The 18509-nt window shown below is 33.0% G+C and overlaps 1 protein-coding gene across 6 annotated transcripts in view; it reads left to right on the plus strand.

Moving 5' to 3' along the window:
- The window catches only part of SLO2 (slowpoke 2), a 198317-nt gene that overhangs the window by 70481 nt on the left and 109327 nt on the right, over window positions 1-18509 (plus strand). For 5 of the 6 annotated variants that reach the window (XM_076532053.1, XM_076532056.1, XM_076532055.1 and 2 more), the window contains exon 2: window positions 8229-8475. The exons of the other annotated variant lie outside the window; for it this stretch is intronic. In XM_076532053.1, coding sequence (XP_076388168.1) covers window positions 8229-8475 — 247 coding nt within the window. The remainder of the gene's footprint in view (window positions 1-8228; window positions 8476-18509) is intronic. 6 annotated transcript variants of the gene reach the window in all.

The raw sequence follows: 18509 nt of genomic DNA on the forward strand, positions 1-18509 counted from the left end.
TAACATATGTATTGACCTAATATTTAGCACTTAACATGTAACACATCGCAAATAACATAACATGACCACAACACAAGTGACACAACATGTTACACAACATGTAATATAACATGTAACACAAGATTTTGTAATGAAATGTTAATGTATATATATGTTTTTGACCCGTTTCAAGGCATTTTTCGTAAACCCTAAATCTCGGGCGACACTTAAGACGCGAACAATTATGTGACACGTCGAAAAAAGAGCAAATCGAATGCACAAAGAAAGAGAAATGAAAGATTAAATGCTGTAACGTGCTGGACAAGTTGGAAACAAAGAAACGAGGTCATCCAGTGTTTGGTCCTCCTCGTCGTCGACGACAAAATGGACATGAATTTATAATTCAAGAGAGTTAGAACGTTTCTGTTACGATAGTTTCATGGATCAATTTGTAAATGGATTCAGTTTCTTGGTTTTGTTTCTGTGAGATTTCTCACTTGTACATCTTTTAACATATGGGTAATTATTAAACTTATAGTTTGAGTTTATGTTTGAACGTTTAGAAATTTTCGAAATCACAAGTTTTTAAATTACATTGTCAACTTTTCATATTATTTAATTTTCAAATTTTTTAATTTTTGAGTTTGCAGATTTTCAGATTTTTTAATTTCTATGTTTTCAAGTTTCTTAATTCACAGATGTGCAAGTCTTTAAATTTTTATGTTTCCAAATTTTGAAAATGTGACGTTTTTAAAAAATATCCAAATGTAATTCACAAATGTGTAAATTGCAAATAAATTCGTTCTCTTAGTATCTTGCCAATTTCCAATGGAAGTTCGATATTTTTCACACCGTATTGAAATGGCGTAAACAACATGAAGCGTTTCAAGAAATACGAAGTAACTTTGCAGAAGCGATTGACACAAAAGCATTTTTCAAGAAAACATGTACTGGAATTTCTAAAGAAAATACCAGTGCGCGCATAAATCGTTTTGTGAAGACTGTTAAAGTTCCTATGAAAGGAAAGTGCTGAAATGACGTGAATTTATCAACGCAATAGTAACACAGCTTTTCAAAATTATATTGAATTTTTTAATTCTTCAATTCTTTAATTTTTCAATTTTTTTATTTGTCAAATTCTCAATTTCTGAATCTTTCAATTTCATAACTTCTATATTTTTAACTCTCCAAAATTTCCTAAATTCCCTAATTACCTTATTAAAAACGTCCAAATTTCCATGGACAGACCCTTTCTCCATAAAAACCTCCACTTATCTCAACCCTCGCTTGAAAACATTAAAACCCTTAAAATCTCATGCAAAAAATATATAAACCAAATAAATTAATCTGCCTCCACCCACACACGAAATACATAAAACACTCGAACTTTTCTTCCAATATAAAAGGTCAAACGTGAAGAAAGTTCTATAGAACATTTTATCTAAGAAGGGCAGTATCGTACTGATAGCCTCTTACATTTTTTTGTTCTTCCGTAAATGTTCGCTTCTGTCCGATCCATAACGAGCGAGACTACACGAGGGATGCGCAGATGCAGTATTTTTAGGACGTATTTAGGGGTTCCACCCCGATATGCTCGACTTTTATCATCGACACCGTAGACAGAAAGACAGGGCGGTATCGAGAGACGCAGGAGAGCCCTCAATTTATAGCGGTGCACTATAAGGCAAGAAAGTTGCCATGGGAAACGAGCAAGAAAGCCTTAGGGAACCGAGGTAAAGGATACCTTATTCTCCTGGAATTTCATCGTCAAATTGACTTCGCTTTCGATATTAGTATTCCGTAACCATTAATATTAGCTACCCCATCGAAACACGATTTATTACCGTGTGTGTTCGTGATGACTCAATCATTTCTGGCAAAATGTGGACGGAGATTAATTTAATTTCGCTTCGAAATTAGTTTCTTATTTATTTAGGAGAACATGTTATTTATTATTTATTTATTAGGAGAATTTGTTAGATTGTAGCAAATATATTTTATTTGTTAAATTTTATTTTTTTCATATGTGTACACATATGTTGGGATATGTACTGTAGACATAATTTCACATTAGACTAATTTTATATTAAATGTTTATTTGGTAGTTATACGTGGACTTTAACATTTATTTGATACATATATTTAGACATTTATTTGATACACGTACTTAGACAGTTACTTGACACATGTGCTTGAACATACGTGATGAATACACTTACACATATGTGTACTTGAGACACGAAGTCTGGACATAATTTTACATTAGAAGTTTATTTTGTAGTTGTACGTAGACTTAAACCTTTATTTGATACATGTAGTTAGACATTTACTTGACACATGTACTTGAACACATACGTGATGAACATACTTATACATATGTGTACTTGAGACATGAAGTCTGGACATCATTTTTCATTAGACTAATTTTACATTAGAAGTTTATTTGGTAGTTATACATGTATTTAAACATTTATTTGATACATATAGTTAGACATTTACTTCATACATGTACTTGGACACATATGTGATGAATACACTTACACATACGTTTGCCTGACACATGTACATTGGACAAATTTTACATCACATTAATTTTACATTAAATATTTATTTTGTAGTTATACATGTACCTAGACATTTATTTGATACATGTACTTAGACATTTACTTCAGACATGTACTTGAACATATGTGATAAATACATTTATACATCAATTTTATAAATGTACTTTATAAAAAGCACTTGAATATTTCTTTCACATATGTACACATATATCAACTGTATAAATATACTCGTACATTTATTTTATAAAAAATATTTATATATTTTATTAATAAATATACACTCACTCGATAAATGTACTCACATACTCACATATGTACTTATGAACATACTTATGCAATACCTTACTAAATAAATTCAAATAATTATTGTATGAATAAACCTATGCATTTATTTAATAAACAAACAAACTTGTTTAACTGTACCATAAATCTAAATCAAATATCGCAAACGTCAATACTACACAATGAAATATTGTATCGTTTTATTCCACCTTGTTTGTTCACCATGTATGTCATACCTGTATTTGTTAGTTGACTGTTTTTTCAAAAAGTGTCGTCAAAGGTTTAATAACGCGTGTGTGATTTGGGGATTAAATTATGCATTGTTCATTTCATTTGTTCCATAAAAGTGATCCCTTTCAACAATTACATGAAAGGTTATTCATTTAACATTCTCAATTTAATATACTTTTCAATTTATTCCTGTTTCATCCATAATTGGAATTCTAGTAATTAATTTTCCTCGAAATTGATTATATTATAAATTAATAACAGCGAAAGGTGAAGTTCATTACAGGATGAGCCGGATTAGAATCAATTAGGAACAGGGAAAAGTTCATAAATGAAGTAAAGAAAATTTCATCCAATATCTGTCGAGCCTGTATCTCGTAATGACGATTGTCCCAGAGATAAATGACTTACAGTTTCGAAGCTAATCCCAAGAAGCGTCGATTACGAGGGGAATAAAAAGAAGAGAAACAAGTTCGTTGAACGATCCCGAGAGGATTTTAACTCGGTATTTGAAACTCCTCTGTTAGCAAAAAGATTGTATTACGTTCAATCGATTCAATCGTGGCGAGCAAATACAATCAAATATTTTCGCTCGACGGAGTTGTACACAGAACGATCCCCATATTTTCTACAATATTGCGAATATATCGGATGTGCAATCAATAGCAAATATCGCTCGCTTGAAAAATATGGTAACGGACAGTAGAAGGATTATACTCGATAATATTTAGATATTTCTGAAAACGGGAAAAATTGAGAGTCTGCAAATTTAAGAGTCGAGTGAAGACCTTTTTTCAATATCAAAAATTAAGTCTGCAAATTTAAGAGTCTAGGAGTGAAGACCTTTTTTCAGGAACTTGAAGGTTTTTAAATTTTTTCAATTTTGAAAATTGGGGTTTTTTAAATGTTTGCATGTGACGAATGTGAGAAATCAAAAATTTAGGAAAGTATAAATTTGGAAGGAGATTTAGAAATTTTTGAATGGACAATTTAGAAAAAAGGAGAGTTAAGAAATTTAAATACAATCTGAAAATCTATAAATTTGGGAACTTGGAAGCTTGGGACTTTGGTGACTTGAATACTTAGAACCTTGTAAAGCGGAGATTTGTTAATTTGTAAAATTATTTACTTTTCAATTTTTAAGTTAAATTTGTAAATTTGCAAAATTTGTAAAATATACATAATTCCTCGTGTTAATATTAATACATTAGGTCCAAGGTTCCTTAAGCCACAAAGTTCGAAAATTTCAGGGCTGTCGAACTTCAAGGTTCTAGCACCTCAAGACTCCCAAACTTCAAGGTTTCCTGACCTCAATGACCCTAAGTTTCAAGGTTCACAAACTTCAAGAACTCCAAATCTCAAGGTTCCCAAACTTCAAGATCTCCAAATTTCAAGATTCATAAATCTCAAGTTTCGCAAATCACACGGCACCCAATCCTCAAGGTACCAAAATCTCAAGATTCCAATCTTCAAGGTCCCAAATCCTCAAGGTTCCAAAACCTCCAAATTCCCAAACCTCAAGATCCCCAAATCTCAGAGTCCCCAATCCTTAAGGTTTCAAAATCTCCAGATTCCAATCTTCAAGGTCCCAATCCTCAAAGTTCCAAAATCTCCAGATTCCAATCTTCAAGGTCCCAAATCCTCAAGGTTCCAAAACCTCAAAATTCCCAAACCTCAAGATCCCCAAATCTCAGAGTCCCCAATCCTCAAGGTTTCAAAATCTCCAGATTCCAATCTTCAAGGTCCCAAATCCTCAAGGTTCCAAAACTTCCAAATTCCCAAATCTCAAGGTTCTCAAATCTTAAGATCCCTAAATCTCACGATTTCCAATCTCCAAGGTTCCAAAATCTCAAGTCTCCCAAATCTCACGGTCCCCAATCCTTAAACTTCCAAAATCTCAAGTTTTCCAAATTAGAAGATCCCAAAATTCTAAAGTGCCCAAACCTCAAGAACCCAAAATTCTAAACCTATCTCTGCATCATCAAATCCCCATAGATCCCAAAAAATAAACGAACGATCTTACTTGCCAAATTTAATTTAGCCACACGATCTTTCTGCTGCTCTCCAGAACAATCCCCCAAAGTTGGTAACAGATTTGACCTAACCCTGCATAATTCCCACCGCGCAAAATGTTGCCCGCTACACAAGATCGTGTTAAACTGCTAACGTTAGAGTTTACCTCAGCATCAAGGATTCCGAGCGAATCGTTGCCGGTGGACGAACAAGTTAGTTGTCCCGGTTCGATTCTGATTTCGACGGGGTGCCAACAGGAAACGCCGACTCTCGGTTGCCACTGTCAAACTTCGAATTTCGAACTTCGGATTTTGGTGAGCCGTGGTTAACGTCCCCTACACTTGCATGTTCTGCATGTTAACGTTGCGGAGAATGTCGCGTTTGCTGTGTATCTTCGGGGTCTTGTTCATTGAAATATCAAGTCCCGCTGCGTCAACGAACTGTGCGTTGTTTGTACGCGTGCCCTTAATTAGCATGATAATATTCTATGCTGTTGGATCACATCCTTTGTTATCGTTAGTCTGTTTTACGGTCTGGGGTGCGTGTTAATAATTGAACACTGATTTGTCATTTTGTGAGTTGCGATGGGTGAGTGAACTTTTTCATATTTATGGTAGCAGAAGTTTGGAAGAAATATATGTTCAAATTAGTAATAATATTTCTTAAAATTTGTAATAATATTTGTTGAAAATTTAATATTATAGATAATAGTGTGTATTAGAAATTGGGTAAAATTGGTGGGCACAGAGATTTGGATATGTAGAGAAAATTAAATTTTGAGGTTAGGTTTTGAGAATATTGAAATTTAGGAGTGGATATTTGGGAGTATGTCTTCTCTTATAGTTGAAGCTTGAGAGTACTGAAATTTGAGACTTGGATATGTAGAGAAAATTAAATTTTGAGGTTAGGATCTGAGAATATTGAAATTTAGGGGTGTAGATATTTGAGAGTTTGCCTTCTCTTATAGTTGAAGCTTGAGAGTATTAAAATTTGAGATTTGGATATGTAGAGAAAATTAAATTTTGTGGTTAGGTTTTGAGAATATTGAAATTTAAGGGTGTAGATATTTGAGAGTTTGCCTTCTCTTATAGTTGAAGCTTGAGAGTATTAAAATTTGAGATTTGGATATGTAGAGAAAATTAAATTTTGAGGTTAGGATCTGAGAATATTGAAATTTAGGGGTGTAGATATTTGAGAGTATGCCTTCTCTTATAGTTGAAACTTGAGAGTATTAAAATTTGAGATTTGGATATGTAGAGAAAATTAAATTTTGTGGTTAGGTTTTGAGAATATTGAAATTTAAGGGTGTAGATATTTGAGAGTTTGCCTTCTTTTATAGTTGAAGCTTGAGAGTATTAAAATTTGAGATTTGGATATGTAGAGAAAATTAAATTTTGTGGTTAGGTTTTAAGAACATTGAAATTTAAGGGTGTAAATATTTGAGAGTATGTCTTCTCTTATAGTTGAAGCTTGAGAGTATTGAAATTTGAGATTTGGATATGTAGAGAAAATTAAATTTTGAGGTTAGGATCTGAGAATATTGAAATTTAGGGGTGTAGATATTTGAGAGTATGCCTTCTCTTATAGTTGAAGCTTAAAAGTATTAAAATTTGAGACTTGGATATGCAGAGGAAATTAAATTTTGAGGTTAGGTTTTCACCATATTGAAATTTAGGGGTGTAGATATATAGAAGTGTACCTTTACTTCCAAATGAAGCTATATAATATTAAAATTTGAGGCTCTAAATATTTAAAAATACTTCCAGTTGCTTAAAAACATTTCTCAAGAAATACAAACAGCAAATATACCTTAAATTCAGTTCCAAACTCGACCACTTCTCAACTTTCCATTGCACCACAAAATGATAGCTCACTCTGTACCGTTGCTCTATGACCCTCGAAAATCAATTACGATAGCAACAGAAATCTCCAGACACGTACCCTGAATCCTACAGGATAACGCATCGCATGACCGCACGAGTGGATCATATTCACGAGGGATGATCGATGCGAACGAATCTTCGATGCATTATTCAATTGATTCTCGTGTTTCGAGTGAACATGCAAGCAGATACGAGGGCAATCGTTTCTGCGTGTAGCTGGATGTTTTGATGTGGTAGAATTGTTGCTTATCGAAGCGGCGATTACTCGAGTCTGCGATGGTTCGATGTTAACCGTTCTCGATTATCGGGACACGTAATCAGAAATTCTTGCATTGGAGATGCGGAAACATGACGTTGTCGAAGTAATCACGAAATAGCACCACAATTAACGATTTACCGAAACGAATTGTTTTCTCTCCACTTCAATGTTTGCTCGACGTTCTGCATTTGATTAAACGTCGATAAAATATCTGACAAAGAAACATATTATTGTGCGCTGTCATCATTTCAGTAATATTATATAGATTTATACGTTTAATAACTGATATAAAGTAAATTTTAGTGATAAAGTTTATCTTTTAATAATCATGATTCAGAAATTAAACGTGTTAGCAGATGGATGATGTATTTTATATTGGCTTTTAATGTACGTGTTACATTGAATTATACTTTTGTTTTTATATATTCTATTTACATGTGTGTATATATTTAGAAGTTTAGGATCAGAGGAAGTGGGTCTCATTTATTATTTATCAAACAGAATTTAATTTTCCTAAAAATGTAGAATCATTTGTTATTGAAGATATGTCATTAGACAAGTCATTAATTTAACGAAAGCTAACTGGACTTGAATTTATATATTTATAATAAACTTTGTCGATTTATGTATTAATGAAATCCACCTTCTTTGTGTTTACATCTTTCGATTGCAATGTGAACAAAAATTTCCTTCTTCATTTCTATATACACACCTTAGCAAACTTCAAAATTGCAAGCTTCACAATCCCTCTCAAAATTGCTTGAAAATGTCCACATCTCATCTGTGCAATTTAAACACATATCTAAAAAAAAATACATACAATATAAATTTAATTTTGAAAGAGTCTGACTATCGTGCTTAAGGGCTGATTTCCGATACACACACAAAACGATGAATGTCAAATTGAAAATTGTAGACAAAGATTCGTTCGCATGTTCAAAAGTATTTGCGTGGAAAAATGTCGCGTTCGCTATTTGATACTATGAGTATCCTGACCGAATATCCTCGTCCCCGGAACAGAGATGTCAATGTACTTCTTCCGGTTGCACAACCTACGCCGCCAGGCGGAGGAGGTACGGAAAAAGCGTCAAAAAGGAAGATCGAACCAAAGTGGACAACGTGGGACCAATTGTACCGACCAATCGCAGCCAACAGCCGAATCCATGCACTGTTGCAACAGGGTCCATCGGGGTCCGAGCAGGCTCTTTGAACGGGCCCCTTTGCAGCCCAGTGATTCGCTTGACGAGATTGCCTTTCAGATACCCAGGTAATGCACGATATTCTTTCTTAATTTTACCTTCAACATTCTTCACGATTTTGTGTAATTTTTAACTGATGAGAAACGCTGGATGAAGTAAGGGGTGGTTCACTATTAAAATATGAACTACTTTTTTACATAGTAAAATAGGAACTACTGGTTTACATATGAAAATATGAACTCCTAGTTTATATATGAAAATATGAACTATTTTGTTTCAACGCCGAGTACAAAATATTATTTTCACTTAAAAGCTGCAATCTTTATCTAACAACTGCTTGAAGGTTTGTTATTCCTTTCCGAATTTGTCGCAATAAAAATAAGTGTTTCGGAAATTCATGTCGTGTAAACCTCTTTTAATCTCATCCTCGTGTTCTTCTGTCTCTCACTCTTTTATGAAATAATCTTGTACCGAAATTTTTTATTAGAGTTTTACGGAGGGTGTTGGGACTCTGTTTTATCGATGACGGTTGTCCTTCAGGTACTAAACTGTTTTAGGAGAACTTCACTAAATCGTTTTTATCTCCCATAACCTGAAGTAAGAAATATAGTGGAATATATCTGAAACGTCAGCTGGTCAAAATCTAAAATAATAATGCAGAAACACTTTCTTCTTTCAAAAGCGTGTCAATCTTTATTGCGTCGTATGTTTTTGTACTTTCAATAGCGGGCCAACGAGAGTTTCTGTGAAGTTCCTTCTGCGAAGTTTCCTTTGGTCGCACTCAATTTTCATGTCAAAGGGATATAAAGTAGGATATAAAATTGATAAGGAATAGAAAATCGAAAATGGTAGAAAGGTTCTCTTAAAATTGAAAAAAGCGTCGGGAACTTCGGGGTTTATTTTTGAAAGATTCTAAATTTGGGAACTGCGTGTTGAAATGCAGATGTTCTGCTTGAAAGTCTTCAGACCTGCACTGTTCATAAATACGCACAGTCTCATGCAATTAAAATTGTTTACTCAAAGGAAAATCTTGACTTCATATTTTCTAACATCTGTTTTATAAATATTGCAAATTTCAATAATTTATTTGGTACTACTTCCAGTAGGAGCAACTTTTACTGAACAGAAAATTCACTGAAAAAAGTTGGGGTCGAATGTTGTTTGAGACCCAAAGGATGTTTTCTGATAAAACAAAGTCGCGTGGAATGAATCGATTCTAATAGCTTTTCAGTTGAAGGGAAGCGTTTGAAGAAATATTATTCTCTAAAATATTTTTTTCTTCAATCAAAGCCACTTATTCAATTTAGGTGTTTAAACATTTTGAAGGCACTTTATATTCAATATTGAAAGAAAGCGAGTTAAAGGCTTCAAATTTGACGTGCTTGGAATTTGAGTGCTCAGAATTTAATTGTAATTTTGACTTTACTATATGTATTTTTATATTATTATTCTTTACTGCAGTTATTGTTCAGTGCATCATGAATGATGCTTTCAAAGGTAGAAATTTAAGGTTACAATTGCACCAAGCTCTATTTGCAGATAAATGAAAACAAATTTTGTTGGGAAGAGTAAAATGAAATGAACTGTGGTTTACACGTGTGAATTCTTGCACATGACTCTGAAAGTTTCTGTTTCAAGAATTTTATATTTACCTTAACTTTGTAAATAATTTAAATCTATTTCTGTGTGAACTTTTGTTAAAATTTGAATCCTGTCGATCTCCATAAAAAAAATATTGCTTAACTTTACACTAATTAAAATACTTTTGAACTGTGATACATTGATATATTGATATAACGACGAAGTATAAATTTACAACAAAGATGCAATCATAAACGTATCAAATATTCAACAATTAGAAAATATCAACTCACAGTACCAAATGTCGCCATTATTACAAATTTGAATGACATCCATCATAAAAAGACTATAATTCTCAAAGCAAGCCTCTCCATTCATAAATTATAAATATTTCCTCCCTCGCACTCGAGCGGCAGCTTTTATAGAATTTATAGAGAAGAGGGGATGCAATTTTCAGGCTTGCATTTTTATGGAAGAATCCGAGACACTTACCGTCCAGATTTTATATCTGTGTCCCGACGTTGGCTGAAAAGTTTAAGGCGATATGGGGATGCTCCTTCGTTGCTTTAAAAGGGTCAAAGGTCGGGGGATGAAACAACTTGGAAAGGCAAACTCGTTTTCGTCGGAGCTCCCTCGTATGGCGAAACGACTTTCTGGAACGAGCGAAGGTTTCGTTAATTGTCGAGTGTGGCTGCGAGTTTGCTCTTTTACCTCAATTTCTTCGTGAAAAACTACCCGGAAAATGGGGATTTCGCTTAATGACCGATCGAGTACGTGGAATTCCTCAATTCCAGAATTTATGTGCCTTCATTTTTCAGTTGTTTCTTTAATAAATAAATTAAACAATTATATTCAGTCTTTGGGAATACAAATTTTTGTATTTTTATTAGGGTGTTTCTTAGATTTTCTTTTATTATTAATACATGGTTTTGAGAAATTTATGTGTACTTTTAGATATCAAGATTTTAGAAAATTATATAATCAGTTTTAATGTATGCGTTTAGATGATATTTACACTGGTCACACTTTTCTAACCTCAAAATTAATATAAATGTAATGATATGGAAATTTTTTAATTTGATTATTTAGAGATTTGAAGAACTGAAAATTTAATTTGGCAAATTAAAAAATTTAGAGATGCAGAAATGTTGGAACCTGGGAATTGTGAAATTTGGAACTTTGATAATTTAGAGATGCTATTAACTTGGAAATTTGGAAGTTTAGGGGTTGGAAATGTAGAAGTTTGTATATTTGACAATTAGGAAATTTATTCAGTGGAAAACTTGTAAATTTGGACACTTGAAAATTTGGAAATTTGAACACCTAGAAATTAAGAAATTTGAAAATTTGAAAACCTGGAAATTAAGAAAAAATTGTTAAATCTAGAAAATGAAAAAGTTTGAGAATTTGAAACTTTTAAAAATAGAAAAACTCAAAATCCACCCCCCTCATTACTATTCGTCGTACAAACAAAAAAAGTAGATTAAGTTCGAAATGAAGCGAATATTGTAACAGTTTGTTTTGAAACTTTGAATCCCAAGGGTTGTTCGTCGTTGACATCTGAGTTTGCTCGTACACAGTTGAATGTGCTTGAACTTCGTAAAAGTTAGTATTCTCGGTGGATTAATCGCGCTTCCGTGACTTCGACAAGTAAAAGAACTGTTCTAATTAAATAGCATCTTATAGCGAACAAAAGGGCAGAGCGTCGTGGTTTGTCATGATTTAGCATCGAAAAGGGAAGTGGTTGGTGAAAGAAGATATTGGATTTTATCCACGGATGACAGCCCTTTCATGTTGCTCTGATCAAACAGACCGACGAATAATGTTTTAATTCTGGATTATCCCCTTTTTTGTGATCCGTTTTAAAGGGTTCTTAATTTTCTGACTGAAATTATTCGCTGAAATACGAGTGTCGTGGATAAAATTTGCATTTTCATCTTGCTTTTGCAGAAATGGTTAGAATCTTCAAATGGTCCTATGGGTTATATTACAGATTATTTAAATTAATATATTTTAATACCATAGACATAATCGTATAATTATACGATCATGTGATTACATGATCAAATTTTGTATGTGCATATAAGGAAACAACTGAAGGTAAAATTTTTTGAAGTCATTAAATAATATTTTTCAAAATATGGATTCAACAATGTTACAATGGTAGAGAAAGTTATTCTGAACAATTTGCAGTTCGATTTTTTGAAGCTGAATAAACAAAAATTCGATTCTGTTGAAATAGTTTTACCTACATGGTCGTAAACTTTTGCTTTATTTGTCTGAGGATAAAAATATACCTCTGAATTTTTATTATTGAATGAACAGAACCCAAATTGTAAATATATTTATTTTTCCGTCGTGAGAAGTCTTCCACCAAAATAGTCCAATGATTCACTTCGATCCATGATGCACAAAATAAAGAATTTTTAAACAAATTTTCTAAAAGAAACAATCCAAAGAAATAGTCCAATGCTTCACTTCAACCAACCATACACAAAATATAAAATCGTTAAATAAATTTTCCAGAAGAAACTAAAATAATCGTCCAAATATCGGAACATTTTTCGGAAAATGTAAAAGCATATTGGAGAACTGATATTAGCTCAATAAACTTATCAAACATTTGTACGTTCACGTCATATCCTGTGTTTGGAGAAGCCGACGTAACGGCAGAATTGCTCTCTAATGAGGATCATAAAAATAAGAAGAAGAAAAGAAGGCATTGGTAAAGCTCTCGGGTAAACCGATCGTTCACACACCCCTTTAGCAAAGCGGCTCCACATTCCACGTCAAACTGATATCCTTCGAGGATGCTTCGATCGGAAGCTCCCATCAATCTTTGTCGTTATAAAGATCTGAAAACGTATGGACCAGACTAAAAATTTATTCCAATTCCAATTAATATCTTTAGGAGAACCTTTTATTCAATGAACGATGGGATAACGCTATTGGAAAAATATTAGTTTAATTAATTACGAGTATGTAGAAAATTTGGTATTTTGGGGGAGGGTGTTCTAAAAACTTTTAATTGGAATTTTTATTATTTAGAGTTATAGAATGTTTTATTCTATTTTATTCAATTTTATTCAATTTTATTTTATTCGATTTTATTCAATTTTATTCAATTTTATTTAATTTAATTTGATTCAATTTTATTTTGTTCAGTTTTGTTGAAGAAGTGCAAGATTAAGGTTCTGCATTCGATTTTGTTGCACACGTACGAAATTATATTATTGTATTCAATTTTGTTACATGAGTGTAAAATTATACTGTTCCATTCGATTTTGTAGCACAGATGCTAAATTACACTGTTGCATTCAATTTTGCCACACAAGTAAAAAATTATATTATTATATTTAACTCTCTGTTTACAAGTATAAAAGTATATTGTTGTATTCAGTTTTGTTGCACAAGTGTAAAATTATATTATTATATTTAACTTTCTGTTTACAAGTATAAAAGTATATTGTTGTATTCAGTTTTGTTGCACAAGTGTAAAATTATATTATAATATTCAATTTTGTTATACAAGTATAAAATTATATTATTGAATTCAATTTTGTTACACAACTATAAAATTGTAGTAATGTATTCAGTCTTGTTACACAAATGCAAAATTATACCCTGGCACTCATTTTTAAGGTACAAGTATGAAATTATACTATGCTACCCGATTTTGTCACGCAATTGCGAAATTATACTATTCCATTAGATCTAGTCACATACGTGCAAAATTATACAGCTCCATTCGATTGCGTTACACGACCATAGAATTATGCTGTAATTAACGGTTCCGATAATAAGGGTAATAAAGTTATACTACAATTAACGGTACTGATAATGGAGTTATGTCTTTAACTCTTTTCCAAGATAAAATCTCGATATTTATGAATTATTCAAGATAAAGGTATAACATTATTATCGTTTGAGAATTGTCCCATATTAACAATTATATCTCCCATATGTGTACATACATTTTTCTTTCTTAATTTTATGATTAAGAATGATTATGATTCAAGATAAAGGTATAACATTATTATTGTTTACAAATTGTTCCATATTAATAATTATATCTCCCATATGTGTATATACATTTTTCTTTCTTAATTTTGAATTATAATAAATGATGAAGATCATTAAAAGCAGCGAGGAACCATTGGATTCGTTCCTCTCTGCCAAACGATAAACCAGAATAGATGGCTGGCCTGTCAGTGAAAAATAATGAGTTTTCGAGTGGTTAAGCGACAGACGACGAGAATGATCCTTCGTTGATGTCACGAGGACATTTCGTTCACGTATGACACGCTTGACGATCCGAAATAACGGGGTCGTGTACACCTGCAAGCATCGTTGTCCTCTCTGGGGAAAATAACGATATATAAGGTGGAGGGTCCATTGCTCGTTGATTCTAAAATTTACCAACTTTCATATTGTAGAGCATTGACATCTTCTCACGAATTTTTAGATTTATGGATTTGGAAATTCGGGATTTGGAGATTTAAGGATTTTGGGATTTGTGGATTTGGGGATTTGAAGATTTGGGGATTCAAGGATTGGAAAATTTAAGGATTTGGAGATTTAAGGATTTAGGGACTTAAGGATTTGGGGGTTCAACGATTTGTGGATTTAGGGTTTTGGGGATTCAAGGATTTGGGAATTCAAGGACTTCGAGATTCAAGGATTTCGGGATTTGAGGATTTGGAGATTTGAGTATTTGACAAATTAGGCATTGGAAATTTTGGGATTTTATCATTTAAAAATATGAAGATTTAGGATTTCGAAATTTGACTACTTAGGGATTTAGAAGTAGGTAGATTGGGAATTTAGAATTTAGAGTTTGGAAATTAAGGGACTTTGAAATTTAGGATTCAGAGTTTGGAGATTGAGGGACTTTGAAAATTAGAATTCAGAAATTTAAAGATTTGAGCATTTAGGACTTGAAAAGTTGAAAGATTAGGATTTGGTATTTGGAAATTTAAGAATTTTAATGTTTGTATATGAGGCTTTAGAAAATTTGGAAATTCAAGAATATAGACTTCACAAATTTGTGTTTTTAGGAATTCAAAATTAAAAAATTTGAAAACACAATAATTTAGAAGTCGAGAATTTTTAAATTTCTGGTTCTAAAAATTTAGAAACTGAACATTTGGAAATTTGAGAATTTGAGGATCTATAAATTTATGATTTCAGCAATCTACTTTCAAAATGTGCTGACTTGACAATTTTTATCTTCACATATTTTTCCCCAAAATCTCCCCGAAAACCACCTTTCGCCACACTCGTCCTTAATCAAAGGAATCTACAGCTAGCCGTACATAGCCCAGAAAATGGCATCTGTTCAATGTTGAGTCGAAATACGTTTGTTCCACGACACCGGAGATTCGGTGATCTCTGAGCCACTTATCACGCCCTCGCGACAGTTCACCACCTCACCCTTAGAGCCACCGTAATGAAGCAGGCATCGAAGATAAGGTCGGTAGATAAAATTGTCGCGAAGATTTATATCAGATGAAAAAGCTCTTTGTTATTTATCGATTCCAATTAGATTGGAATTTACGTGTTATATGTTATGTATAGAAGTGTTCTCTGACGGGTGAATAGCGGATATATTTAATAGCCTCTTCAAATTAATGATGCTGATAGGATTCAATTATTTAACCGACTAATTAATGGTGAGACTGTCTGAAATATTCTTACAAAAAGTATTAGAAGAACAAAACCGAATGAGTGAAAAATGGAGTTGCAAAAATGAAAATTTATTATAATCCAATTTGTGTTATGATGCGAATGATGTAAACGATATTGAGAGAAATTTAAGTAATTTAAGTTTATGTGGAACTTTTGAATATTTTGAAACATTTTTATATTTTAGAAGTTTCAAAGGAATGCAGTGCAAATTTTGAAACATTTTTATATTTTAAAAGTTTCAAAAGGAATGTACTGCAAATTTTGAAACATATTTATAGTTTAGAAGTTTCAAAAAGAACATAGTGTTTAATTTAATTAATTAATAATATCTAAAGTCAGAAATATAATAGCAACACAAATGTTGCAGTGTATTTGAGGAGAATGAAGTTACTACATTTATTTATGTTGACATATTTCAATAACAGCTCCAAGGAACACTTGGCAACAGAAACGGTCGTAACATAAGGGTTAATAATTCTCATTAAAGTGCGTCGCGCCATATGTGCTCGTTTTCACTACAATAACGGACCTGTTAAGACCCTTAACTGCAGCTATGGAAATGGTCGCTGTAGCAAGGTACATTATTGCATCTTTCGGTGAACATATGATTATTTAATTTTTCAATTTTGAACTTTCAGGTAATGGGTAAATACACTTGTGTTTACGTTTTAGCTGGAAAATTTAATGGTTACTAAATTTTTAATTGTTTAGCTTTATAGGTTTGCAAATTTTTAGGTTTCTAAATTTTTAGGGTTCCAAATTTCTAGGTTGCTAAATTTTTAAGGTTCCAAATTTCTAGGTTGTTAAATTTTTAGAGTTCCAAATTTCTAGGTTGCTAAATTTTTAGGGTTCCAAATTTCTAGGTTGCTAAATTTTTAGGGTTCCAAATTTCTAGGTTGCTAAATTTTTAGGGTTCCAAATTTCTAGGTTTCTAAATTTTTAGGGTTCCAAATTTCTAGGTTGCTAAGTATTCAAATTTTTTAATTTCTGAATTTCTAAATTTCTAGGTCTTCAAATTTTCAAATTTCTAGATTTCCAAATTTCCAAATTTCTAAATTTCTAGACTTCCAGTACATATGAAACATGTAGAACATTGTATAGTGCATATAGTACGTATATTACATACAGAACATATAGAACATATAGTACATACAGAACATATAGAACATATAGTACATATAATAAAACATATAGAACACACAGTACATATAAAACATAGAACATATAGTGCATATAGTGTGTACAGTACATAATAGCACATATAAAAAATATAATACATATGGTAACTATAGTAAATATAGTACATATAGAATACATAGTACATATGGTAAATATAGTAAATACAGTACATACATCGTATCACGCAACTGCGTGTCGATTTTGCCGCACAGGGGGCAGCTGCTTACAATTTCGGAGCTTCGAAGCGTGCAGTGCTGCCTTTATCGAGTAAAACGGTGGCGATTCGTCGAACTAAAGGCTACCCTTCAACGCGAGACAAGTTGAACCGTTAGAGCGCTGCCTCTCCAAGGATTGGCAGGGTAGTTCGAATCACTGACGACGGAGAAACGAATATACATACAAAAAAAAGAAGAGGAACGGGGCTGAAAAGAGAGGCGCAATGAAGAAGGAAATAAAAGAGAAAAATGTTAAAGGAAGGGAACAGATTGTTACCTTCCTCTAATGCTTCCTTCTACGTTAACGAAAGTCTGCCGCTCTCTCGTTCTCTTTTAGATACTGCAGCAGCCATCGCTTCAAAAGCTAATGCAGCGGAAGTAGACTTTCAACTATATTACCCCCTAATCGCATCGACGTTCCGCTTTGCACGTCGCTGCGCGTAATTTCGGACTGGATTCTCGGTTTACAGGCTAACCTTACTCCATTGCATCTCAAGATCGTACAGTCGAGGGCAAATCTGATGTCTCTGGGGGAAATATGTCGAGGAAGATTGAGAACGTCCACTTGTTGAATTTTAGGGACTGAGGTATTAAGTTATGGGGATCCGAGAGGAGGGTCTAAGGAAGATCTAAGGTTAAGGAGGATGTAAGATTTGGAGGATGTAGGTATTTGGGGAGTTTGGAATTTGGATAGTTGGGGTTGTCGGGATATAGAGATTTGAGGCTCTAGGGATATGGGGATTTAGAGACTGGGGCCTAGGTTTAAGAGTATGGAGATCTGGGGATTTGAGGATCTAGGGATTTGAGAGTTTAGGAATTTCGAGATCTAGGGATTTGAGGGTCTAGGAATTTGGAGATATGGAGATTTGAAAGTTTAGGAATTTGTGGATTTGGGGATTTGAGAGTTTTGGAATTTGGAAGTCTAGGGATTTGAGGGTCGAGGGATGTGGTGATTTAGGGATTTGAGGGTTTAGGAATTTGAAGATCTAGGGATTTCAAGGTCTAGGGATTTAGATATTTGGGACATTTGAGAGTTTAGGAATTTGGAGATCTAGGGATTTGAGGGTCTAGGAATTTGAAGATCTACGGATTTGAGGGTCTAGCAATTTGGAGATCTAGGGATTTGAGGGTGTTGGAATTTGGAGATCTGAGGATTTGAGGGTCTAGCAATTTGGAGATCTAGGGATTTGAGGGTGTTGGAATTTGGAGATCTGAGGATTTGAGGATCTAGGTTTCTGGAGATCTAGGGATTTTAGGGTTCAGAATTTGGAAATTGATAAATTTGGAGACATAGGAATTTTTCAACCTTGGGGTATGGTCTATGAATTTGAGAATTTAGAAATTTGATAATTTGATTTTAAAAATTTAACTTATATATGCATAATTTTGTAGATCTGGTATTTTATAAATTTAGCAATTTGAGGACTGAAATATTTCAG

Source organism: Megachile rotundata, chromosome 5, assembly GCF_050947335.1.
Source record: "Megachile rotundata isolate GNS110a chromosome 5, iyMegRotu1, whole genome shotgun sequence".
In the NCBI taxonomy this organism is placed as follows: domain Eukaryota; kingdom Metazoa; phylum Arthropoda; class Insecta; order Hymenoptera; family Megachilidae; genus Megachile; species Megachile rotundata.